A 26424-nucleotide genomic window follows, 5' to 3' on the forward strand; every position below is an offset into this window, starting at 1 on the left:
ATTTTAAAAAATTACAAACGCAACGGTCAGGTATGACCAAGAGGTCTACAATAAGCTACAAGCAGATATAACTAGGAGACCTGCTTTACCAGTAAGGGTGGGGAAAAAAAAAGGTGTCCTACGAAAACAATACTTGAGTCTGACAAAGGTGTAAAAAGGGCAAAAACGCATGGGGCATGCAGGTGTGAGGATGGATGAGACAATCCTAGTACTTAGGGAAAAAAAATCGTGGCAAAGAACTTAAGCGGGGAAAAGATCACTAAGGTTAGAGTTCAGTGTAATAAGGGAGCCTTCGATGCCATAGAGCCTGAGTATTTTAAGAGCAATGGCAAACCATTAAAGAGTTTTAAACAGGAGCTTGCCATAATCATATTAGCATTTGAAAAATAATTCTGGTGCCATATGAAAAATGAATGCAGAAAGTCGAATTAGGAGGCTGTTCCTGTTTGTGAAAAGAATGATCCTGAAGATGGCAAGTTGTCGAGAACACCTAAGTTTAGAAAGAAAAATGAATAAAATGTGACGACAGTAATGGAATGTGTGCTTATTGTGTGGATTTCAAATACGCAGTTGCTTTAAACCAGCAAGTAAAATAGGAAAAGGCACAATTTGGCGGAGTCGGTGCGGTTATTTCCTTAAGTGAGCGTTCCGAGTATTTGGGTGAGCGCTGGGAACGGCTCCCTGATGCGGTGAACAAAGTTCAAGGAAAGGCGCTCGCCCCCCGTCGCCACGGCACCGGTCTTGGGAAGCCAGGACCGCCAACAGGAGGGTTCCATTTAACGCTACGCTCTGGCAGAACTTGGCAGTCAGGAAGGTCAGGCAGCACCAAAGCCGCAGGAACCGCAGTACTACATTCCCGAACTCAAACTAGTAACCCAGATGCTACGCAGGTCGCCCAAGACTTCCCGGAAGCTCGGCCCAAGTGCCGCGGGTCATCATTCGCTACGGTGGCCCAAACGGTCCCTGCCCAGTCTGCCGAAACCGGCGGGGCATAAGAGCGCATGTGCATCGTGCACTTCGCAACTCCCCAGCTTCTCGCTCTGGGAGCGACGGAAGTACTATTTAGAGTCTTCAAGTCTTTTTACAGCCGCGCCTTGATTTCCTAGAAGCGCTCTGTCACTCAACAAGCTTTTCCATTGGTGTAGACAAGAGAGGACCCGCCTCCTCTCCTTGTCAATTGGCTGTCCGGCCGGGCTGGGGGCGGGGCTTGGGCGCCTTCAGATTGCATCAGCTGGTGCCTTCAGGGACACGAGGTGCTGCCGCAGGGACCCAAGGCGTCCGGCCCACGGCTGCCCGCCTGCCTTCTCCTCCAGCCCGTCACTTTCGCGTTCTGTTGTCTGTTGGTGGTTCTTTGATGTCTGAGGAGGCCGGGGGCAGTTCAGGGAAGATGGGTAGCGAGGAGAAACCGGTGAGTTGGCTTAATAGGGCGGGAAGGCCGGGCTGGGGTTCTCGGTGTCCATGCTGCCCGGTGGGCCGGGGGACACCAAGCAAGAAGCGTCCGTCGAACCGACGGGGGTCTTTGGAGCTCTGGAGAGAGACCGAATCTCTTGAGTAGGAGTCGTTGGTTTATAAAGCGGGGTGGGACCGTGCAGTTCATCTCCAGGGCCATCCTCATTCTTGAGGATGAGAAGACAGACTTGGAGTGACTTGCTCAGAGCCACATATCGAATTAGCTGCCCAGAATTATATAGAATATAGCCCTATAGAATATAGGGCTCAGGACTCCCAGATTTATGTTTTTCTCCAGCTTTAGGCGGGAAGAATATTGCAGAACCTTTCTATGACCCTGTGAAGGTAAGTGTGCCGTATCTCGTTCATGTGTAGTGAGCTTTTCACCTTTAGACTTTTCTCTTCGGTGTCATCCACTTCTTAGGAACATCTCCCAGCTCACTTTCACACCGTGAGGTCATATTTTTACGATCACCAAGCTGGGTGATGCAGGTTACAAGATTAATTGAACCAAATTCCTTCTTTTGCGGGCCTCGAACAACCTGTTGTATGAAGAGGAACACAGTCATAGTGCAGTGCAGTCCACCGTGTGGAATTTCGGAGGAAGCACTTAACTTGGTTTGGCAGGGCTATTGGTTTTGAGTTTGGAATAATGAGTTCATCAGGTAAGTCAGGCAGGGTTTCCAGATAAAGGTGAAAATGCACACAGGATGAATTGTGTCTGCAGGGAAGCTTGTAAGAGAGACCCAAGAAGGAAGTATAGCAATCAGAAGGATATTTGTATTCTCTACATAAAGAATTTGAGGTGGACTGTATTTGTAAAAACCACTTTGGTGTCAGGGTAGGAGGTGCATTGAAGAGAGATGAGGCTATGTGAAGAAGGTTGTTGCACAAGCCCCGGTGAGAAGTGGTAAGGTCTACTAAAAGAGCTTCCCCTCGACTCTGACTGGACAATCACTTAGAAGTCACAATTTTCTGGGTTGTTCCTTCCGGGGATGAAATGGGGAAAATGCATATATGCATATTCTAAACTATGTAAATTTAGGGTGACTTTTCTCCTTTTTTTTCACTTAAAAATGGTATCTTTTTTGTTTATTTATTTGTTTACTGTTTTTGTTAAAAAGTATGTGGTGGGCAGCTTTCCATATCCAAAATATCCCACTAGACCATTCTTAATTGTAAGTGATATGTGGCTAACAAATATAACTTTTCCCCTCACTGTACCACTGAACTACAGTCCAATCCCTTTCTGAACAATTATTACACAAGAGTTAATATTTATTGGGTACTAATTATGGTCCTGGCACTCTGTTATAGTGTTAGCTCCTTCAGCCCCCATGACAACTCTATGAACTGGGTTCTTTTATTGTCCCAATTATGCAAATGAGGAAACAGGCAAACCTGAAATGAGAGTCCTTGGAATAATTAAAATAAAATAAATGAAATTTGAGAAATTGCACATTGTTAAGTAACTCCTCTCTATTCTTTTAGGACATCCTTACTTTAAGTTGTTAACTTTTCTTTACCAGTGATGGAAATTTGTTAATCTTTCAGAGTCAGAATTCCTTTTTTAAGCACATGCTAAAATAATATTCTCAAAATAATATTCTGGGGGCATCATAAGGGAAGAGCATCAAATTAGATTAAAATATAAAACCTTTCTTTTTTTGTTTGCTTAGGTAGATGCTGTTGAAGAAAAGCGAAAAGAAGGAGGCAAGAAGAAAAACAAAGAAGGATCTGGAGATGGAGGTCGAGCAGAGGTAAAAGTTGCCGTCAGAACCTCTGTAATCAGTGGTTGGCAAGTAGTGGGAATTTTCTCACGCTTATCCTGTGTGTAAGGATTTGAATGGTTTATATAAAGTTATAAAATTACCCTTCCTCAGGGAGAAGAATTAGGAAAAAGTAGTCTAAGAGGAGAAAAAGATTTGCAGTTATTTTTTATTGCAAAAGGGAAACAATGATTGTAAGATGATCTGATTTTGGGGTTAGATTAAAAAAAGAGAGAGAACAAGAAGTTGAAGAGAAAGAGACTGGTAATTTGCCAGATTGGGTGCTGGCTTTCTGATCCATTTCATTAAATGCTAGGTTAAGGGATGGATTCTTGGTGTTTGAGCTTTCACTCAATATAAGAAACCAAAAAAAAACCTAATTCTTGACCTCTTCAATTTTTTCATGTGGACCTACCCCTGGGGTTTTGTTGTTGTTTGTTTGTTTGTTTTTGTGATATTGAGGATTGGACCTGGGTCTTCAAGCATGCTAGGTCAATGCTTTACTCCCAGATCTTTTTAAAACTTTATTTTGAAAGAGGGTCTCACTAAGTTGCCCAGGTTGGCTCTGGACTTGCAGTACTCCTGCTTCAACCTCCTGAGTAGCTAGGATGACAGGCGTAGGTCACCCCTTCTGGCTTAGAGTTTGGTTTCAAGACAGTCAAAATCTTTTTGATTGCTCTCAGATCTAGAGAATGTGCTTTCTGTTTCCTGGGCTCAAATTAATAAGAATTGGCATTTCAAAAGCCACCCCAGAATCCACCTGGTTTCTGTATGTTTTACTTAAGGAGGCGGTTAAGCTTGTCTTTCTACTTTATTTTTGAACTTGAATTGCTATGAACTATGCTTTGCTTTTTGCTTTAGTCATTGCAATTGTTTTATTGGAGACTTTAGAAAATGACCAGACTATGGAAGCACAAAGGAATAAGCTTTTTAAAAGTAGCACAATAAACTGACTTTAAAGAGCTGTTGCTACTTTATAAGCAATCAAGTGTTGTGTTGTTTAGAACCCTGCCTAACCATTTTTCTTCAGTTAATTGTTGACTGAATTATAAGATTTGCAAGTAAATAGTAAAATGCATGTTTCCTAATTCTTCCTTATACTTTTCAATATAATTGAACATGCTGTCACAATTTAAGAATTAGGCTAGAAATAGGAAATAAAGGGTACATTACAGGCCTTGTATGAATAGAGAATTTTAAGTGGGACATGTAGTCTCATGTTTTAAATCGTCTTTCTTGAATAAAGATGTACAGTGATATGTTCAAGACCTTGTCTCCTCCTCTGTGCCCCATCATTTATGTACTTGTCTTGTTTTTCTTTTAGAGCAACGTGCAGGTCTTATTATTCATTTCCGCATTCCCAGAGTCTGTCACAGAGTATGTCTGTTCAATGAATGTTGAGTAAATAAGTTTGTCACTAAGTTCTTTTGATTTGGAAGTGAGTGCCAAATGGCTGTGGAGACAGGTAGCAGTAAGAAACAGGGTCATATGGGTAGGGAGGACCAAGAAGTGTGCACTGGACTGAGGGGTTCAGATCATGGTTTCTTCACCGTTAAGGATTGTGAATCCCTGGGTAATTGGATGCAAATCTCCCAAAGAACAACTAAATGACTCAAGAAAGGAACTCCTATAGGAGAGAATTATAATGATCTTAGGGCTTTTTTTTTTTAATTTATTTTTAACCAGGGTCTTGCTAAGTTGCTGAAGGTCTCACTAAATTACTGAGGCTGCCTTGAACTTATGATTCTCCTGACTCAGCTTCCCAAGTTTCTGAGATTATAGGTGTGTACTGCCATGTCTGGCTCATTTCAAAAGGTAAAAGTAGAAAAAAGTTCATTTAATGAGAAGAATATTTTATATGGAGAAAATTTTAAATGCTATATTACATAAGAAAGTAATTGTTCTAAAAAGTTGAAAATATAAATATTTTTTAAAGTTGTGACTGCTTTCTTTTTTTGCTGAGATATTTAGGGAAATGTTATTTACCTCTGAAATAGACATAATGGATAATCATGACAACCAGGAACCATAAGACCCAAGCTATATAATGACTCTGTAGAACCAGATTAAGTCAATTTCTCACAGATTAGATACTATTTAGTCTTTTCAGATTAAATGTGTTTTTTGATATACAGTCACCCCTTGGTACCCATTCAGAATTGGTTCCAGAACTCCTGAGGATACTTAAATCTGGGAATGCTCAAGCCCCTTATATAAGATGATATCGCTGGGCACAGTGGCATGTCATGTTTTGTCTGAATGGGACACGTGATCATATAGTAGTCTCAGCTACCGGGGAAACTGAGACAGGAGGATCATTTGAGCCTAGGAGTTTGAGGCTAGCTTGGTCAACATAACGAGACTCTGTCTCTTAAAATAGTAATAACAACAACAGTAATAATGGTGTAGTATTTGCATATACCCCATGCATATCATCCTCTCATATACTTTAAATCATCTCTAGATAGGTTATATCATCTTACACAATGTTCATACTATGTGAATTGTCATTATACTGTATTGTTTAAGGAATAAGGACAAGGAAAGAAGATTCAGTACAAATGCAATTTTTTTCCCTAATATTTTTAGGCCACAGTTGATTGAATCTGAGGATTTGCAACCCACTGATAGAGCTAATTATATGTAGAATTTTTAGTAACATTATCAGAATCAAACAAGTGTTAAAGCATATAGATGAATGTCATTTAGCTGATTGATCTAAATACATATGAAGATAGAAAGTAAAATTGAGCCATCTCTTTGCTTTTATGTGTAGGTATTAATATCCACATTAACATCATTTGAAAATGATAAATACTGTAGGTGTTAATGGTTTGACTATTTCATGGTCACCAATTTACTGCTTGCTTTTTGATTTGTTTTATACCCTGGAGTCTTAGACAGTAAAGGAAATCAAATCTTTGTCATCCTTTTCTTTCTTTGTCAAACTTTTTGGAACTTTACTGGCTGTTTTGTATGAAATATTCTGGTTAATTTTATCAGTTACAGAGACAGTAGTGTTGTGCTCTTTAAGTACTATAGGATGGTTGCAGCTTCTTTGAGTTTGATGAATTTTTCCTTGAATGGGACCCCCTAAATCAAATAAATTTGTAGTTGGTTATGAGTGGACATACAGGCCAACCAACTATACCAAGAGTCCTCTGAACAAGATTGAAGCAAAAAGGAAAAGTCAGTTCATTTTTATTTCCAGTATTATTTATAGTTGTACTTAAAAGATAATTTACTTAGTAAAGACCTTAATAGCTGGGCACAGTGGTGCATGCCTGTAATCCCGGCAACTCCAGAGACCGAGGCAGGAGGATTGCAAGTTCGAGGCCAGCCTGGGCAATTTAGCAAGGCCATAAAATTTTAAAAGAGAAAAAAGCTGAGTATATTGATCAGTGGTAAAGTATCCTGAGTTCAGTTCCCAATACCAAAACAAAACAAACAACCCAAAAGCAAAAACAAAACAAAAACTGCTGCAAATAACAATATTTTGCAAAATGGTAATAATTGTCAATTTAGCAATTGTTGTCAGTGTTTGCAATCCAGGAATGTGTTATTTATGCTTTTCTATTATTTAAAAGTATAAATTATAAGAAGAGGACACTTATTTCCTTCCATTACCCTCATTTAGGATCAGATCAAAAGTAATGCCTAGTAATTGTTGCAGTCTATGTACCATACTGATCAGTAATCGTGGGTTTTGTATTGTCTGATTATTTCATTTATTGTCTTGCAGTTGAATCCTTGGCCTGAATATATTAATACACGTCTTGAGATGTATAATAAACTAAAAGCAGAGCATGATTCCCTTCTAGCAGAAAAAGCAGAAAAAGATAGCAAGCCGATTAAAGTCACTCTGCCCGATGGTAAACAGGTCGATGCAGAATCCTGGAAAACTACACCTTATCAAATTGCTTGTGGAATTAGGTAAAAGCCACACCTATCTTAATGTTCTATAGTTTGTAACCTAACTAAACTTCTTTCTATTATCTTGCCAGGTTTTATCCTCATAATATTTTTATGTTATTGTTTGGTTTTGATGTTTTTAATTTACTCTACTTGAAATTTTTTTAAAAATCCAAGTGATGTGGAACTTTATAATCAAGATTCAAGGTTCATTTCTGAAGGAATCTACTTAAGTCTTATGAAGTTTATATTTATTAATCTTTCTATGCTGATCATAATGTAAGACAAATAGCGTTTCACCAATTTTGACTTAAATGTGTGAGTTTTAAAGTTAAAAGTAAAGGTTATCTCACATGGGAAAGTTAAATAAACTGTTATTTGTCATATGAAAAAACATATATATTTACAAATCCAAAGAAGGACCGTACCTAATCTTAAGACTTACTAGGTTAGAAAGAAATTATGTCAAGTAATTAAGAATTACATGCATACTTCATAATAGATCAGTGTGATAGATCAATAATCTAATATGATTGGGATCAATAATCAACTTATCAGAACTTTATCAAGTTGGGAAACCAACTTAAACCAGATGTCAGCAAGCTGGTCAGTCATAGCCTGTTTTTGCGCAACCTGAAATCTAAGAATGTTACATTTCTAAATGTTTAAAGAAATATATAAAAACTTTCTAAGAAAAAATATGCAACAGAGATCTTATATGCCCTTTATAGAAAAATTTTGCCAGCCTGCCTTAAAGTTTACATATATTAAAATATGTAAATATATATTCATCCCGCTAATTGTATAAGACCAATGTTTTTTGGGACAGCAAGTGCTAGTTCTTAACACACTAGAGAAGCAGTCTTGAGTGCAGAATCCTTCCAGCTTTTTATGCTGTTGTTTCATCCCCAACCTAACTTGACAATACTGTTTTTTCATGACTTGCCTTTATCAAGTCTTGCCAGATATTCAACTGGTGTCCTAGAAGTCACAATCCCCTCATTGTATTATTTATTCATATTTATATATTTTCAAATTTATTGATAATAATTATGTATTGAATTGAACCATGTGAAATAAGTATATGAATTATCCAAAATGGGTGTCAGTTTCATATTGAAATTTCATAGCATTGAGCCTAAGACAAAGTAAGAAGCATTTAAACAGGTCTGGGAACCAGTTCACCTGATTCTTTGTAGACCCATTTTGCAACTGGTGAGTAGAAGCTATTATCCTGTGACCCATTAGCCTTCACTGGGCCGTGGACATTGGTTAGTACATTTTACAGAGTAAATGGAATATTCAGTTAATTTGACAAGTACTACTACTGTACTCTAAAGGAGGTTGTGATATCAAGCAGGCTTCCATGTGAGCTCATAAGGAATTAGTTGGATTATTAAATATCAGGTCACTCTTTGATTTTAGAAATAATTTTCGAGGTCCAGTTGATGTAGAGGTTTCTGTTGTCTCACATTGAGATTGTAGCTGTATATTAAAATTCAGGATCCTCTTAGTCCTGAATTTTTTCCTATACATTCAACAATGTTGTCCTCTAGATTTCATTATAATTTCTTAAGTGATCAGCTGAAATATATTTTTGCTAGAACTGAAGAATTCAAAGTTGAATTAACTAAAACACTGATGGGCTTTAGCAGCTCAGCAGTTATGTCTGATTTGCAGTGACATTTTTGTAAAAGTCCAATAACTTTGTTCTTTGAAAAATTATACTATGAATAATGGATTCTTACAGGCTCAGATGATTAGTGGCGCATGTGACAGGGAAGAAAAAAAGAAGGCTTGCTTCACATGCTTCAAAGTATTTCTTTGAAATTCTCTTTTGTTGCAAATTTTAAAAGTACAGATTATTTTGTTCTTTCATTGAAAAACTGAAATGATCTAGTGGTTCATGTGTAATCTACATTTTCAGAGTGACTCTATTACTATCCTCTCAGGACACCATTTTCACTATAAAATGATGGTCATTTTCTTCCCAAAGAAAATAGAAAATGTTAGTCACCTTTCGATCAGTTAGTTCTTTAATCTTCTGGAAACTGTTTTATACCATTAGAAGAAAGTATGCTTCTCACTGCCAAAACCATGTTGTGCTTTGTGAAATGCTTATACTTTTACTAATTTTATTGGTTCCGTCTGATCTTGGGAGAAAAGAAAACACTGGATATAATCTATAGGAAAGCCAGTGGGAGCATTGAAACTGGAATAGGAATTCATGGTTTACTTTGTCCTTGTTTTTCTCTTCTGAATCCTACTTGGAGGTGGTTGTACATATTTGATTGTAACCTTTAAACAGAGCAAGGAGAGAAGCCCAACTACTTTAATGCCTGGAGGTGGTAGATTTATTTGAGAGTAACAGTATAAAGGATACTAACTGTTCCCTTGAATGTTGAATGTTGTCTGCTTTTGTGGAGATGCCCTGATTATGCTGGACTGTCATTTTACTAACTGTGCGTTCCCCTGTGTAATTGGGCGGACCTTACTCAATTTTTTTGTGGCCCTGCAGCTTTCTGACACTCTTCACTTACATTTCCACCTGCATGTTTCCATTCCCTCATCTAGAAAACCATCTCCTTTTCTAACTGTTCAGACTTCTCGGTCCTTCAGCCCCTTGCCACTTTAGTCTTTGCAGAGTAGTCTGACCCATGTTGTTTTGTCCTCCCCCCAAATCCTGTGGCTTTTAAACCTGGTGTGGTGGGACATTTCATCATTTGATGATAGTTTTATGTTTTGTACTATGTAATGGGTGTCTGACATTTAATCCATATCATAAGAAGTTTTTATTAAATAATTTATTTTACCTCCACATTTGTTACAAATGCTGATATCACTTAAGTGTTTGTAGAATTTATTCCAAGATTAGCATTGCCTCTTAAAGAAAGGATCTAGTACACAGTTTAAGCAGAAAAGTTGTTTAATAGCCCTCTTTCCTTTTTTTTTTTTTTTTTTCCCCTTGGCAGTCTCAGTAGCTTGGCTTTGTAGGAAACTTATTTGGAAAATTAAAAAAGTAAACCACTGGAAATTATTGCTTATTTATCAGAGTTACCATATCTGCTAAATAAGCATGAGTATCAAATAATGTTGTTCTGGATCTTCAGGATCTTCTAGTCATATTCTTGGTTATATTTTTTGAAATTTGTTGCTTTTTTCCATTATATTTCAGAAGATATATATATAGATACATCTGTACAAAAATGTGTATAGTATTAAAGTAAAATAAATTTAATGTTTATTTTTCTCTTAAGTGTTGTGTGAGAAGGGATTATATTTCAGATTCTTGTATTTTTGTTTTCGTGTATATTTCTTCAAGTCAAGGCCTGGCTGACAACACTGTTATTGCCAAAGTGAACAAAGTTGTTTGGGACCTAGACCGCCCTTTGGAGGAAGATTGTACTTTGGAGCTTCTCAAATTTGAGGAGGAGGAAGCACAAGCAGTAAGTTTATATTCAGTGTTCGTTGAATTTAAGGTATGCCATTAAATAGGAAACACAATACTTTGTTTTCATGACTTATCTATGTGGATCAGAGGTTTTCATGTGTATCCTGGAGTCTATAGATTGTTTATGAGACTTTTTAAATATATTTTGGTACTTTAATAGTAAATCCTGAAAACATTGACTTATCCAAATGACTACCTTAAAACCAGGTATTGGCATTTGATTTCAGTGTCCATATGTTTGCCCTTATGTTTTATCATTGTGTACAGAATCCAGTTGTACCACCTCATTTTGGGTCAGTAGGTATTAACAGAAGTAATTCTTTTCAAAGTAGTCCCTGATAATTTGCTGGATTTCTGTAATGTCTATGGTGATTTCTCCTTTTTCATCTCTAATTTTATTAATTTGGATTGTTTTTCTTTTACTTTTGGTTATTTGGCTAAGGACTTATCCATCCTGTTTATCTTCTCAAAGAACCAATTCTTTGTTTCATTGATTCTTTGAATTTTTTTTTTCAATTCTCAAGTTCATTGATTTTGGCTCAGATTTTAATTATTTCTTTCCTTCTACTGGTTTTGGAATTGGTTTGTTCTTTTTGAAGGGCTTCAAGATGTATCCTTAGGTTGTTTATTTGGGATATTTCTTTTGTAGGCATTCATAGTTATGAACTTTCCTCTTTAAACTGCCTTTATAGTGACCCAGAGGTTCTGGTATGTTGTATCACCATTCTCATTTGAGTCTTAAGATCTTTTAATTTCCCACTTGATTTTCTTCTATCACCCGTTCATCATTCAAAAGAGTATTCTACATTTCTATATAGTTTTTGTTATGTTGATTTCTGATTTCATTCTATTAAAATCTGATAAGATACAAGGAATTATATCAATATTTTTGTATTTACCAAAAATTGCTTTGTGGCCTGTCAGCAGATGCAATTCTTAAGTAATGTTCTATAGCCAACTAAAGGCCAGATTACAGATAAGGGTTATGGGCATAGTGACTCAAAAGAACCTGGACTGTTGAAGTTGATCAGATAGTGTACACTGTGAGTATGGCAATTGGTTTTAGGGAACAAACTCCATCCTATTTAATTAATGGTGCTAAATTGAAGTAGTTTGAAAACAATTAGACCAGAGGTTTTCCTCAGTACATGTTATGTCCTAGTTAGAAGCCTTTTAATTTGGCTATGGATAGAATCACACTGTAGTTTATAGACATTTATTTTATATTTTTATGTGTTGGGTTTATTCATAGAAAATTTGTCTCTGCCTATATATTAACAGTATTAATTCACAACTTGTTTGCCAAGATTGAAACCATTCTATTTTTCTTTGAACTTTAGGTATATTGGCATTCAAGTGCTCACATCATGGGCGAGGCCATGGAAAGAGTCTATGGTGGATGTTTGTGTTATGGTCCACCAATAGAGAATGGGTTTTATTATGACATGTACTTGGAAGAGGGGTAAGTTATGGAACTGAATAAAGAAAAATAAAATCTGAATAATTGTAGATCTGTAAGTTATTTTTAGAGTTTGCAGTGAAGGGGAAAAAAAATTTAAAGCTAATTGCTCCATAATCACTGTGTATTCCTGTTGTCAGTCCCTGAATATTGCAATTTACTTTAATAGAGTCTTTAATGAGATCTGATCAAGATTGATGGAGGTAGAGTCCTAAAGTATGTTAGAAAGTAAAATGAAACTGATCCTCTGGTCTCCTTTAAACCTGGTGGTAGAGTTGAGGGAAGAGGTCAGTAGGAGGGAAGATCTTTATGTTGAAGCCACTGAAAATATAAGAGCAATTTATGAAAGATGCTTATTTTAAAATTCTAATATATGATGCAAGGGTCTAATTTTTTATGTTAAAATGCTTAAAGTATTCCAAAGAAGCACCTCTCTAACCATGGTGTGATTAGAATGGAATGTAGAAAGATTATATTCTCTTCTCCTTCAGAGGTGTGTCCAGCAATGATTTCTCTTCTTTGGAGACTTTGTGTAAGAAAATCATTAAAGAAAAACAAGCTTTTGAAAGATTGGAAGTTAAAAAAGAAACTTTACTGGACATGTTTAAGGTAAATTGAACTGTAATGTGGGGCCTCCACCCTCCACTTTTATTGAACTCATGGCTATGAGTTCAAATTGTATCACTTGAAGGGTTTAGTGCATCACGTTGAAGACATTTTTGTTCTTTAGAAAAATGAAAATTGTTCATAAAACAAAATATTGGCATATTTATATTCATACAATCCTCTAATAAGATGTACTTTGAATTATATTTTAACTGTACTATTTAGATGTATAAATTAAGGTTTTTTAAAATACTTTTTCCTATCTTTAGTACAACAAGTTCAAATGCCGAATATTGAATGAAAAAGTAAATACTCCAACTACGACAGTCTATAGGTGAGAATATCAAATGTCATGAAAAGCAGTTGGTGTGTATCTCAATTTGTCTTTGTTAAAATTCCTTTCATTTTATTATAGGTGTGGTCCCTTGATAGATCTCTGCCGAGGTCCTCATGTTAGACACACAGGCAAAATTAAGGCTTTAAAAATACACAAGGTAAGCAATATAACTTTAAAGTGTGTGCGAGAATTAAGAATGTATTTGTCTATTATAGGAATATGTGTAAGCTTTCAGTGATTTTTCTACCATTGTTTTCTTTGTTTGTTGTTACTTTGTTTTTGTTTTTGTTTTCCTCGGGCTACCTACTAACTGAGTGCTATATGTTAATCAGTTTTTTAAAACTTACCGTTCATTCCTGGAGCCAGCACTTAGGGATAGGATTTTGGGACTTCACACAACCATGCAGCTATGGGTTGTTGTGGCTCTGAAAGCTTTGAGACTATCTGTGGGAATATATGCTTTATTGCTTCAAATGTCTAAATTAATAATCACCCAAGCAGTTCTTTTTAATATAACCAATCCTGTCAGATTTAAATGCAGTTTGAAGCATCAGAGTAATTGGGTCACTTGAAGATTTTTTTTGTTAGTTCATATCTGTTTTTTGCTTAGTTACTTGTGAGTGATCCCCTTGTAGTCAGAGTAATATTTGTGGAATTGTGTTTTGAGTGAATATTCAAGGGTGAGCAATTCTTTTGCCTGCTTTTTTTATTGGTGCATTTTAGTTATACATAATGATAGAATTTGTTGCATATTTGTACATGCACATAATTTAACAATATAATTTGGCCAAAGTCACTCCTAAGCACTTTCCTTCTCCCCCTCTGCCTTCAGAGGTTGGCATATTGAAGGGAGAAAAAAGCTGACTTTTTGCTGCAGAATAAGTTTAGCTAGACCTCAAAGCAATGGGAGGTATTTACTAGGTGTGTACAGTTTTATGTCATTTTTCTTGTCAAAAGTATTGGTGTGATTTTAACTCATAAGGTGATTATGAGAAGTAATATTCAACTCCTAAAATAAGTCAGATGTTTACATATTTAAATGTTGTGTCATGATCAATCCTTATTTTCAGAATTCTTCCACATACTGGGAAGGCAAAGCAGATATGGAGACCCTCCAGAGAATTTATGGCATTTCATTCCCTGATCCCAAAATGTTGAAAGAATGGGAGAAGTTCCAAGAGGAAGCTAAAAACCGAGATCATAGAAAAATTGGGAGGGTATGTTAAAGAACAGTGATATCTCTAGATTGAGTTTTGTGCAATTTTATTTGAAATTCAGCTGTATAAAATCTCATTTTGAAGACATGCTTTGGATTTCAGTTACCTGTGGTGTCATGTCCTCTCTAAACTTTCAATACTTACTGATGTTTTATCTTCCTATGAAAATCCATGTTAATTACTACTTTAATTGAAAACAATGTTGGCAGCCTACATTTTTCTGTAAAACAAGTATACGACCTTTCATGGATCTGGGAGAACTAGACTTTGGAGACTGTCTAGTCTCACTAACTCATAAAGATATGGAAACTGAGTCCCAGAAAGATTAATCCATTGTTGCCTAAGGGGATGAAGCAAGTCACCCATGCATTCTGTAGTTTTGTTTCCTCTACCCATCACATCTTTCTACCTCCGAGTGTACTCTAAACTGCATGTTAGGTTTGATACTAAAACATTTTTCCCTAAAGTAGGGCTCATTGCCAGATGTCCTTAGCTATTAGATTATGAAGCCCTGCTCGCTTGACTACCTGAAATAAATTCCAGCAGTGTGGGCTCTGCTCAAGAACTTCGGGCATTTGGTGGAGGAGAAGGGGCGTCAAGGGAATAAGAGGGTGTATTCCTTTCACCAAGGCCCAAAGTTCTCAAATTTCATCTATGTAGTCTGATTGATTGTCAGTATCTTTTCCCAAGTTTTCTTCTTGCCCTTCCTATTAGAGACAAGGAGAAGAGAAAATTGATGAAAAAACACCCAGATCTTAAAGCTCTGAGGAATTGGAAATATAAGAACTGTGACATTGAGAGACCTGTGTTCCATGTCACTACTGGTTAAACTTGCCTGGATTGAGAATTATATCAAGTAGGGAACAGACTTGTGCCAAGTTTCGATCAACTGCAATTTTTTACCATTATATTGTATACCAGAAACAGTAACTTGTTTGAGATTGGTAATAACTGAAATATGGGACATCATGACCAAATTTGAACTGAAGAACATCAACTTTTTTATCATTGTTGTGTAAATATATAAACAATCTTGCTTTTCTTTTACTCAGGATCAAGAACTCTATTTCTTCCATGAACTCAGCCCTGGAAGTTGCTTTTTCCTGCCAAAAGGAGCCTACATTTATAATACACTTATGGAGTTCATTAGGGTAAATCATATTTGTTACTTTCTTTTGAACATTAAGGATATAAGATGATTTTGTTAAATAAAGTCTCTTGAAAGGAAGATAATTTGTATTTGAAAAGAAATAAATGAAACATAAAAAATGAAAATTTGGGCCTCTCATAAATTGTTTAAAAATTCTATCTGATACCTGATTTTGTCCATATACTGTGTGTGTACACAGAAACAGGTGAACTTGAAGTTGAATCTATAGCCATTTACATAATAATATAACTAATAACCAGATGTACTTGTCACCCAGATTTATCATTTGCATTGGGTATATTTACTCCATATTTTTTGTTCAAGATTATAAAAAGCTTCAAATACAGTTGAATAAACAAAATGGTGACCCTCTTTGGGATCCCTTTTTGATCCATTCTCCTCATTTTATAGAAGAAACTACTATTTTGAAGTTAGCGTGGATCATTTTTGGCTGTTATTTACATCTATCCCAAATATATGTACCTTTAAATTTTCATTGTATACCAGTCTGCATTAATTGCAGTTTTCTTTTTTACCGACATAGAAATCAAGTTTATTTTCACTTACTGCTACATTAACAAGCACAATGTGCTTATTCCTTTATTGATTCTCACTGATATGAATTCTGATTTTTCCATATTGCTAACTGTGCTACAGTTAGTTAGCAATTGTTTTCATAATGTGTGAGGGTTTCCTCTATGGTGTCTGCCTGCAGGTGGAATTTCTGGGTCATGGCATGTGTTTCTTCAACTTCACTAGATAGTATGAAATTGCTATTTAAAATATTTCTCTCTCCAGAAAGGTGAGTAGTGATTTGCCTGCATGTGTGTTCTGTTTATTCTCTAACAGAGTGAATATAGGAAAAGAGGATTCCAGGAGGTTGTCACCCCAAACATCTACAATAGCCGACTCTGGATGACCTCAGGCCACTGGCAACACTACAGTGAGAACATGTTCTCCTTTGAGGTGGAGAAGGAGCTGTTTGCTCTCAAGCCCATGAACTGTCCAGGACACTGGTATTCAGCAACTTAATATTTTCATGTGCTCCAATTAGTTGATTTACCTTCTTTGATAGAATTTTTGTTAAAAACATTGTGCAATCAGAATAATATTTAAATGCAACATGATTTGTATTATCCATGCCTGATTAGATTCTCAGATCTGTAGACATTCAGGAATGATACTGGTGTTATAGAAGTGAATAAGACAGAATGTAAACCAAGGAGACTGAATGTGCAGTGTAGCAAATACTCCAGGTTTCCCTTCCCTTCCCTTTCCTTCCTTTCCTTTCTCCCTTTACATTGCTTTCTTGTTCTATCAAAACCTACTGCTAATGAATTAATGTTCTTGGAAAACTTCCCTTGTCTTGAGGCTACTCCATTTTCTGTTCATGAAAGATGAATGAAGAACAAATTTTGGAAAGAATGGGAGAGCTGTGGATACAGATGGCTCTGTGTCCACAGCTTGTTAGGCAGGGCTCAATGCATAAGAGGCAAGAAAGGAAACTCCATGAAGAAGCTGGTGTTTTAGTCAGCTTTTCACCACTCTGACCAAATGACCTGACAAGAACAATTTTAGAGAAAAAAAGGTTATTTGGGGCTCATAGTTTCAGAGGTCTCAATTCATAAAATAGCCAACTTCATACCTTGAGGCCTCAGGTAAGGCAGAACATCATGTTGGAAGAGTATGGCAGAGGAAAGCAGCTCAGGGCATAGCACCAGGAAGCAGATAGATTTCTCCTTTCACCAAGGACAAAATATGTGCTCCAAAATCCAGCCCACACCCCCTCCCCTCATGACACGCCTCTTCCAGCCATGCCTTATGTGCCTACAGTTACCTCCCAGTTAATCCCAATCAGGGAATTAAGGCACTGATTAGGTTAAAATTTTCATAATCCAATTATTTCACCTGTGAAATTTCACACAGAAGCATTTGGGGACACCTCATATCTAAATCGTAAGTAACACTGGATTATACACATCAGGGAGTCAGTGGAGTTATATTTAGTTTTCTGAGATTCTTCACCTTCCAACTAATAAGGAAACTGAAGCACTTGCAGGCCTGACAAGAGAACGAATCCAACTGTAGTTTCAGTGTTATAGATGATTTATATCTGGCTTATATTTTTTAATGAGCCTTAAAGGTAGTCCTCATATTAATTAATGAAAATATTGAGCACACACAGAGACTTGAGTTCATTCTTATGGGAATGCACATTTTATTTTCTCAACAGTGGTTGGTTTCATTGCAATGCATGCTATTTTATTTATGCAGGTGCTTTTATTGCTGTGAGAAGCTTAGGATTTGAGGAATATTGCTTGTTTGGGCAACTAGAAAAGTTAGCTTTTTTCTTCTTCTTTTTGTTGTACTAGGGGTTAAGCCCAGGGCCTTGTACATGCTCGGCAAGCACTCTGCCACTGAGCAACATGTAATTTTTTTTGTAATTTGAAACAGGATCACACTAAATTGCTCAGGCTGACTACAGACTTTCAATCCTTCTGCCTCAGCCTCTCAATAGCTGGAATTGTAGGCGTGTGCCAATGTGCCCCAGAATCAGTGACTTTTTGTTGGCCTTTCATGTAATTAAATATAATATTATAGAAGTACTCATGTGAAATTAAACATTAATTGATTTTACTATTTTCATTAGCCTTATGTTTGATCATCGTCCAAGATCCTGGCGAGAGCTGCCTCTGCGGGTAGCTGATTTTGGAGTACTTCATAGGAATGAGCTGTCAGGAGCACTCACAGGGCTCACCAGAGTACGAAGATTCCAGCAGGATGATGCGCACATATTCTGTGCCATGGAGCAGGTTGGTGCTCTTGGGGATGAAATACTTTGAAAGAAGTGTTGGGAAAGCAAAGGAAAATAATTACTATTTTCTTTCTTTCTTTTCTTTTCTTTTTTTTTTTCTTTTTTAATTTGAAGATTGAGGATGAAATAAAAGGCTGTTTGGATTTTCTACGTACAGTATATAATGTATTTGGATTTTCTTTTAAACTGAACCTTTCTACTCGCCCAGAAAAATTCCTTGGAGATATTGAAGTGTGGAATCAAGCTGAGAAGGTCAGTGGTGTTTTTTAGTGTACTCAAGTACCATTTAGCTGAAATTGGCCTGTTCTATACTAAAAGGAAGCCTTTATAAATGGATAAAAGTAAAAGAAAATTAGAAATGGTTCCTCTATTTGAGTAAGACATTTTTTTCTGTATGATTTTAAAGTGTTTTATAATTGCTTGAATATTTGTATTCAGTTATTAAGCTGAAAGCTTTAAAAGGAGGTTTGAGTATATGTTGAGGTGTATAAACTTATTAAACAGGGAATAATTATTCATGAAAATAATTATATTTTTAGTCTCAGATTGGAAGAAGGTAAGTTGCATATGAACAAAATTACAAATCATTTTGCTTTTTCCTAGCAACTTGAGAACAGCCTGAATGAATTTGGTGAAAAGTGGGAGTTAAATCCTGGTGATGGAGCTTTTTATGGTCCAAAAGTAAGTACCAAAGTATATTAGGACAATGTAATTTTCTTTTGTAGATGAAGACGAATTGCTTTTAAATAGGTTGAATAAAAAGAAAAAGGAAAGTCAGCACTAATCCAAAGATTGAGCTCAGCTTTAATATTAGCAGCATCTAATAATAACCTAGGTTTTGCTTTGCAGATTGACATACAGATAAAAGATGCAATTGGTCGCTACCACCAATGTGCAACAATCCAGCTGGATTTTCAGTTGCCCATCAGATTTAATCTTACTTTTGTAAGGTGAGTTTCTGGTATCTACTTTGAATATTCTTTTCCAGGGACTGCAAGGAAAAATTTACATAATAAGGCAAACAAAATAAGGCAAAACAAATTCTTTTTTCTGTTTTTTTTTTTTTTTTTTTTTTTTTTTAATAGCCATGATGGTGATGATAAGAAAAGGCCAGTGATAATTCATCGAGCCGTCTTGGGGTCAGTGGAAAGAATGATCGCTATCCTCACTGAAAACTATGGGGGCAAATGGTAATTTTGTCACTGTTTCCTTTCATTTTTGTCTAATAAATGTAAATTGGCTAGAAGAAATATCTACAGTGTAGCTATGAAATGGGATGGGAGAATGATTCTATTTGGTCACTTATAGTATAATGACAAGTGTTCCCTGAAAGTAAGAAATTATAATTACTGTAACTCAAACTTTTTAGATGAAGAATACTTGTTAGATCTTGGGGTGTAGTAGCTCAGTGGAAAGCCCTGAGTTCAAATCACATCATAAAAAACAAAAAAACAACATTTAAAAGAAACCTCGTTAATTTACTTTTTGGAACTTGATTTGTATGACGTTATATATACTTTCTAATTAGCAATTATTGTTCATTAAAACGCATACATATGAGCTGGGGATATAGCTCAGTGGTAGAGAACTTGTTTCATGTTCAAGGCCCTGGGTATGATTCATTGGCATTCAGGGAAGAAAAGCAGCAGCAGCAGCATATAGAATTTTTTTTTTTTTTTTTTTTTTTTTTGCGGTGCTGGGGATTGAACTCAGGGCCTTAGTGCTTATGAGGCGAGCACTCTACCAACTGAGCTATCTCCCCAGCCCTAGAATTTGGTTTTAATTGTTTTTTAAGTAATTTAACTGTATTTGGGATTCATATAGTTTTACTGTTTTTTGCCTGAGTAAACAGATAGACCTTTGGCTTACCTTGTTCAGCTTTGCAGGTCAGAATAAATGTGTATTTTGACATCTTTTAGAAACTGAACATTTTTTAATTAAAAATTATTAATCATGCTAAACAGAATAATGTGTTATGACTCCTTACTGTGAGGTTACACTTTCATTGGCACAAATATGGGCACATGACCTACATTTTATTTTTTAAATAGTTTTACCTGGGCCCACAATGCATTTGGAAGCAGTGCAGAGTTATCAAACACCCATTTTTAGGTCCTGCATATTAAGTATCTTGATGTAAAACTTTTCTAAGATATTATAAATTGGTTTAATCTTACACATTACTGTCATTTCAGTATGATTTTAATCTGATTAGTTCAGACATTAAGGGAGTTTTTCATTCTTGTCAATGAGGTAAGATAATTTCTTCTCACTCACACTTCATAAAACACGGGGAACATTCTCTACATGGCATCTAGAGAATTAGGGATTCATTAGCCATTTCTCTGCCAGACCTTTGGTGGATTGAGAAAAGCCCACAACAAGGGTAGGATATTATGCCTCTTCCAGCCTTTTACCTGATGTAAGAAAACAGCTGAAAATGGAGGAATAATGGGGAGAAACATGGACCTATTTTGCAGATGCTGGAGGATTTGATAACTGACGTGTTCTGATAGGAGGATTGTAGATGGTTGGGTTTTGTTTTCTTTGTTTTAGTGTGTGTGTGTAGTGAGGGAAATATGTATAAATTCAAATAATACTGAAATGACTGATGTATAAGAGTAAAACAATTCATAGTATCTTAAAAATTTTAAATCAGTACAACTAATATATACTATATATGCATATATGTATCTGTCACTATATTATATATTACTATTTGGGTGTGTATATGTTTGTGTGTGTACATGTATATGTGTACACACACACAAACACACACACACACACACACACTGGAGATGGAATTCAGGGGGTACTCTGCCATTGAGCTATGTCCCCAGCCCTTTTTACTTTTCATTTTGAGACAGGATCTTGCTATGTTACTGAGGTTGACCTCAAACTTGTGACCTACCTGTCTCAGCCTGCAAAATCTCTAGGATTACAGGTGTGCACCTCAACCTAACAGCAAGAAATCATTTTTTAACCAAGTGCTATCATCACTAGTTCTTATCAGTTACAGTTTTTTGAATCCTGCAAAAAAATCTTAAATAAACTGAGGGTACTGTCTGTATCCCCCATGAAGAATAAGTAACACAATAATCTTAACATTTAATCTCTCTGCGGTTATTTTAACAATGTGTTAACCATTCTCACAGCCAGTACATGGTGCTTTGTTATGTGATGTATTGAAGTGAGAGGCCCAGTCCCTATCAGTTTTCTTTGCTATGTGCTTAGCAACAAAAGTCAGTTAAAATAGTTTTTCCTTACTGAGGGTTTGTTTTCTTTTCTCAAGTCTGCTTTCCTTAGTCTTTAGTAGAAAACTTAAAAAAGAAAAAGCCAAGTTTTAAAGTTTTGAAAGTAGCCCTTTTATACTTCAGGAAGAGATACTGAAGAGTAGACTATTAGAAATATGCCATGCTTGTATAGTGAGTATGGCCAAATCTCATTAAATATTTTTATTTTCTTCTTCAAGGCCTTTCTGGCTTTCTCCTCGCCAGGTAATGGTAGTTCCAGTGGGGCCAACATGTGATGAATATGCCCAACAGGTAATCCAAAGATATGACTTATCTTTAAATTTGATACCTCTTGTTAAGATCTCATAAGCCATGCACTTAAAAAAAAAATTAATTGACACTATACCTTTATTTTATTTATTTATTTTTATGTGGTGCTGAGGATCAAACTCAGTGCCTCACACATACTAAGTGAGCACTTTACCACTGAGCCACAATCCCAACCCTATGTACTTTTTTTAAAATTGGTGCATTATAGCTTTTTATTATAGTGGAATTCTTCATTCCATATTTATACATGCACATAATTCTACCAGTCTCATTCAGTACCTGGTAACTTCCTTTCCCTGCCTTCCTTCCTTCTCCGATCCTCTAACTTTACTCTCCTCTAACTGATCTCCTTTTATCAGTATTATTATTATAAATTAGTGCATTATAATTTTAAGGTATATATGTGGGATATTATATATATATATATGTGTGTATATATATATATATATATTAATGGGATTTGTTGTGTCATATTCTTCATGAACATAGTGTAATTTGGTAGGGTTTTGTTCCACAGTACTTTCCCATGCCCTCTTCTCCCTCCCTCTTGATCCTCTTCCTTGACTCTGTTGGTCTCCCTTCTATTTTCATGATCCCTGAAAGCACATGAAAGAGTACAAAAAGAAGAAAATGGAGGGAGACCTCATGGACCAGAGATGTTTTATTTAGCACCAGGGGGACACATCTTCCCCTGGGGGAAAATGGTGGCAGGCCACCAGGAGGGTCTGTGTTTTATAGGGCCTTAGCAGAACCAGGTCATGGGAGGAGTTATTTACTTTTGGTGGGCCTTTTGGCAGGAAGGGCCAGGTCATGGAGGAGTTTTGGTGGCAGGGTTAATTTAGGACGGAGCAGGAGGGCAGGTAGGGAAATAGTAAGGGAAGTTTCCTCCCTGGGACCTATGGTCCATCTCCTTCAATCTCTTTTTTTATTTCTTATGTAAGCCATAACATACTTGTAAATCAAGATCTGAGTACAGTTGCTTGTGACTTAGAGAGAAGTTGCTATTTCCCATTGTGATAAACTGAATATGTTATATCATCTCTGTAATGCTTTTCTTTACAGTTCTATGATCAAGTGTTCTATATATGCTTGTGTATTTTAGTGTTTAGTATTTTTAAAACAGTGAAATCAAGTACCTCAGCATATGTAAATCAAATGCAAAATACAGTTATACAGTTTAAGCTGTGTTTTGACTCAAAAAGTAATTTTGTTTCATTTTAATGCAAATTTCAATTATTTGAAAGTTCTTTTCAGCTTAGTGTCATGTGATGAATATGCCCTTCTTGCCAAAAAGCTAACTAACTCAGTAACAAATGTATAAATATAGGCCATTTATACTTCACACCTTAAGGATTAAAACAATCTGTTCTGCTATAGTGATAATTCCATAGTAAAGAATTTCAAATGATTAACAGTTGATCAGTGAACAGTACTGTAACATCAAGATCATGATGATTCTAGATTACTGAAATTAATTGTATTCAGATATTATTTTTAAGAAGAAAATGAATATTTGCCAGTTGATAACAAACCATTTAGGCAAACTATTCTTATCACTACACATGGTAGTTTTATATGCTAGCTGTTGAACAATTTATTGCCCAGCACCTACATCAGGAACTTGATATATATTTATGAAAAGATTCTTTCCCTTTGTAATATATCTTTTTTGAAAGTTGATTAAATTTGATTGTCTTCTGATGTTTAAAGATTTTCTAAAACATTTATCTCAAGAGCAAAATGGTTTTTTAAAATGTAGACCCAAGTCACAGTAGTATGTACTTTGGTATACTTATTAGCATCCATTTTTTTAATGCTTGCATGACCTAAATCTTTTTTTAAAATTTATTTTAGTTGTAGATGGGCATAATACCTTTATTTCATTTATTTATATGTGGTGCTGAGGATTGAACCCAGGGCCTCACACATGCTAGGCAAACACTCTGCCACTGACCCACACCCTAACCTGACTATCTAAATCTTATGTTAAATGAATTCACTTAAAGATGCAGGTAAAATTCTTGTGGCTTCTGTTTTTGTTTAACAGGTAAAACAACAATTCCATGATGCTAAATTCATGGCAGACATTGATCTGGATCCAGGCTGTACGTTGAATAAGAAGATCAGAAATGCACAGTTAGCACAGTATAACTTCATCCTAGGTAAGAAACAGAAAATTTGTCAAACCTTAGGAAAACCTACATAAATCTTGAGACAGCCTGAAATGAATTGTGATTAGGCATACGTTTAGTTCCTTCTAGTTCTTTTTTCTTGTGGTCCTGGGGATTGAACCCAGAGCCTTGTACATGCTGGTCTCCTTCTAGTCCTGATAAATAATTCAGTTCCTTCAATTGGTAACAAAGGAAAATTTGGGTATGGGGGAAAAGAAAGGTTTGTCTAAAATTTTCTCTCCTTCATGTCATACTGCTATAACATGGTATTTTTTTTAAGTTGACTGGATTAAGGGATTCAGTCAGCATAGAAGTTGTATATACTGCAAATTGGTACTTATATTTTTTATAATCAATAGATTTTTTTAAGTCAGTTGCCCAACTATATACATGGTCACCTGTATGTTCCAATATGAAGTTACAGAGTGGCTTTTGGATGCTTGCATCATTTCTCTTCATATGTTCAAATTTAATCCTTCCTAGATAAAGTCTCACAAAGCTTTGTGTCTTCTTTTGTAGTTGTTGGTGAAAAAGAGAAAACCAGTGGCACTGTCAATATACGTACAAGAGACAACAAGGTCCACGGGGAGCGTACTGTTTCTGAAACCATTGAGCGGCTGCAGCAACTCAAGCAATCCCGCAGCAAACAGGCAGAAGAAGAATTCTAATAAAGAACTTGTCCACATTGGCTAAGTGGAAATGGAACCCATCTCGGAAATGTTAATTTATACTTAGTCTGGATAACTCAGCAAAGTCTTCCTAGATAACTGTAAGATCAACATTTTTTGACCTAGATAGATTTTAGACAATGAGTATTTGATGGAGTTAAGAGACCATTAAATTATTTTATTCATTAAATACCTGAGCAGTTGTAGAACATGAGGATTCCTTTAGTATAACATGAGAAGACTTTTTGTAAATTAAATGTGTTGGAAATGTTTTTCAGATTTGATTAAGATAAAAGAAAACCTAGGATTGGATTATGTTGTAAAAATAAAAACTGTTAACATAAGCTTCAAGACCGCTCTGTCCTTCACATACACCTGCACCTGGAACAACTTGTGTAATTCAGACCAGACACCATGGCACATGCCTGTAATCCCAGCAGCTTGGGAGGCTGAGGCAGGAGGATTGTGAGTTCAAAGCCAGCCTCAGCAACTTAGTGAGATCCTGTCTCTAAATAAAATATTTTGAAAAGGGCTGGAGATGTGGCTTAGCAGTTGAGTGCCCCTGGGCTCAATCCCTGGTACCAAAAAAAAAAAAAAAGAAAAAATTGGAATTCAGTATTTATCTTTAAAGTTTTACAAATACGCAGGGTAGGTGGAGGAGGCAAATCTACAGTATATGTCTTCTTAAAATGGGTGTGAGTTAAATGCTGCCTTCTTAGCTGTATGTTCAACATCTTTTTTTGGAGTGTTGCTTTTGTTTCTTCTTCAATGGGTATGTTTTAAAAAATTAAAAACCACTATGATTCTAATAGAGTAGTTTTACATAAATACTTAAAACAACCCAGTCAATAAATGGGCTAAGGATATATCTTGAAATATCTGTTTATGGCAAGACTATTCCAGGTCATAGAATCTTTTTTGTAATACAAATTCCCTATTCCGTCAAAAGGGATAATTTTTAAAAATTTTTCTGATAATGGATATTGGAATGCCCAAAATGGGAATTTCTTGTGTAGGTACATATGAATTCCTCTTTAGTAGAATCATTTCTAGAAGTCAACATCTTGTCAGTTTTATAATAACTCAAGATTGCTTGTTTCCAAGGGTCACTTCAGAGAGATTAATTTGCATAGATTAATCCTCACTTTAATAAAGGAGATAGGATCTTTAATCATAGGGGTTTTTTTTGAAACTTAATTAAACTTTATTTCTGAATGCCTTAAGATTTAGCCTTTGAAATGTTTGCTGTAAATTTTTGTGTATCATAAGAAAAACCAAAAGTTAAACCACATTTTGCATTCCATGATACCAGTTTTCTGATTGATTTTGAAAGTGTATTGATTTTCTTTAATCTAAAATTCACAACATCCTTGTTTGAATTTTTTTCAGTATTAAAAAAATCATATTACAGGGCCTCATGCATGCTAAGCAAGCACTTTACTACTGAGTTACATCCCCAGGCCTGCAGGATCATTTTTAAAATTTTTTTAAAATTTTTGATTCAATGTACACAAATGGGGTACAACTATTATTTCTCCAGTTGTACATGAAGTATAGTCACACAGTTTATATAATCATATATGTACATAGGATAATCATGTTTGTCTCATTCTATTATCTTTCCTTCCCCCCCAACTCCTCCCCACCCCTCATTTCCCTCTACACAATCCATCCTTCCTCCATTCTTCTCTTACCCTCCCTCCTGTTATGTATCATCATCTACTTATCAGAGAAAACATTCAGCCTTTGGGATTACCTTATTTCACTAAGCATAATATCCTCCAACTCCATCCATTCACCTGCAAATGCCATACTTTTATTCTTCTTTATGGCTGAATAATATTCCATTGTGTATAA

The 26424-nt window shown here is 35.8% G+C and overlaps 1 protein-coding gene across 2 annotated transcripts; it reads left to right on the forward strand.

Annotated features, from left to right (window-relative positions):
• The first annotated feature begins 1238 nt into the window (after nucleotides 1–1238).
• On the forward strand, nucleotides 1239–24996 carry Tars1 (threonyl-tRNA synthetase 1). 2 transcript variants are annotated; one of them, XM_047556542.1, is made up of 19 exons: nucleotides 1239–1408; nucleotides 3129–3209; nucleotides 6961–7151; nucleotides 10453–10576; nucleotides 11922–12043; nucleotides 12532–12649; nucleotides 12916–12980; nucleotides 13062–13140; nucleotides 14054–14200; nucleotides 15253–15351; nucleotides 16200–16366; nucleotides 18001–18163; nucleotides 18280–18417; nucleotides 18769–18846; nucleotides 19015–19115; nucleotides 19251–19355; nucleotides 21638–21710; nucleotides 23776–23890; nucleotides 24419–24996. In XM_047556542.1, the coding sequence occupies exons 1-19, from the start codon at nucleotides 1355–1357 to the stop codon at nucleotides 24565–24567; spliced, it is 2169 nt and encodes a 722-aa protein (XP_047412498.1). In that variant the 5' UTR covers nucleotides 1239–1354; the 3' UTR covers nucleotides 24568–24996. The 2 variants fall into 2 exon arrangements, with proteins under 2 accessions (XP_047412498.1, XP_047412499.1); XM_047556543.1 differs by having other exon boundaries at nucleotides 1342–1408; nucleotides 3133–3209; nucleotides 24419–24995.
• Nucleotides 24997–26424: the final 1428 nt, after the last annotated feature.

The sequence above is a fragment of the Sciurus carolinensis genome, chromosome 6, assembly GCF_902686445.1.
Source record: "Sciurus carolinensis chromosome 6, mSciCar1.2, whole genome shotgun sequence".
Taxonomy (NCBI): Eukaryota; Metazoa; Chordata; class Mammalia; order Rodentia; family Sciuridae; genus Sciurus; species Sciurus carolinensis.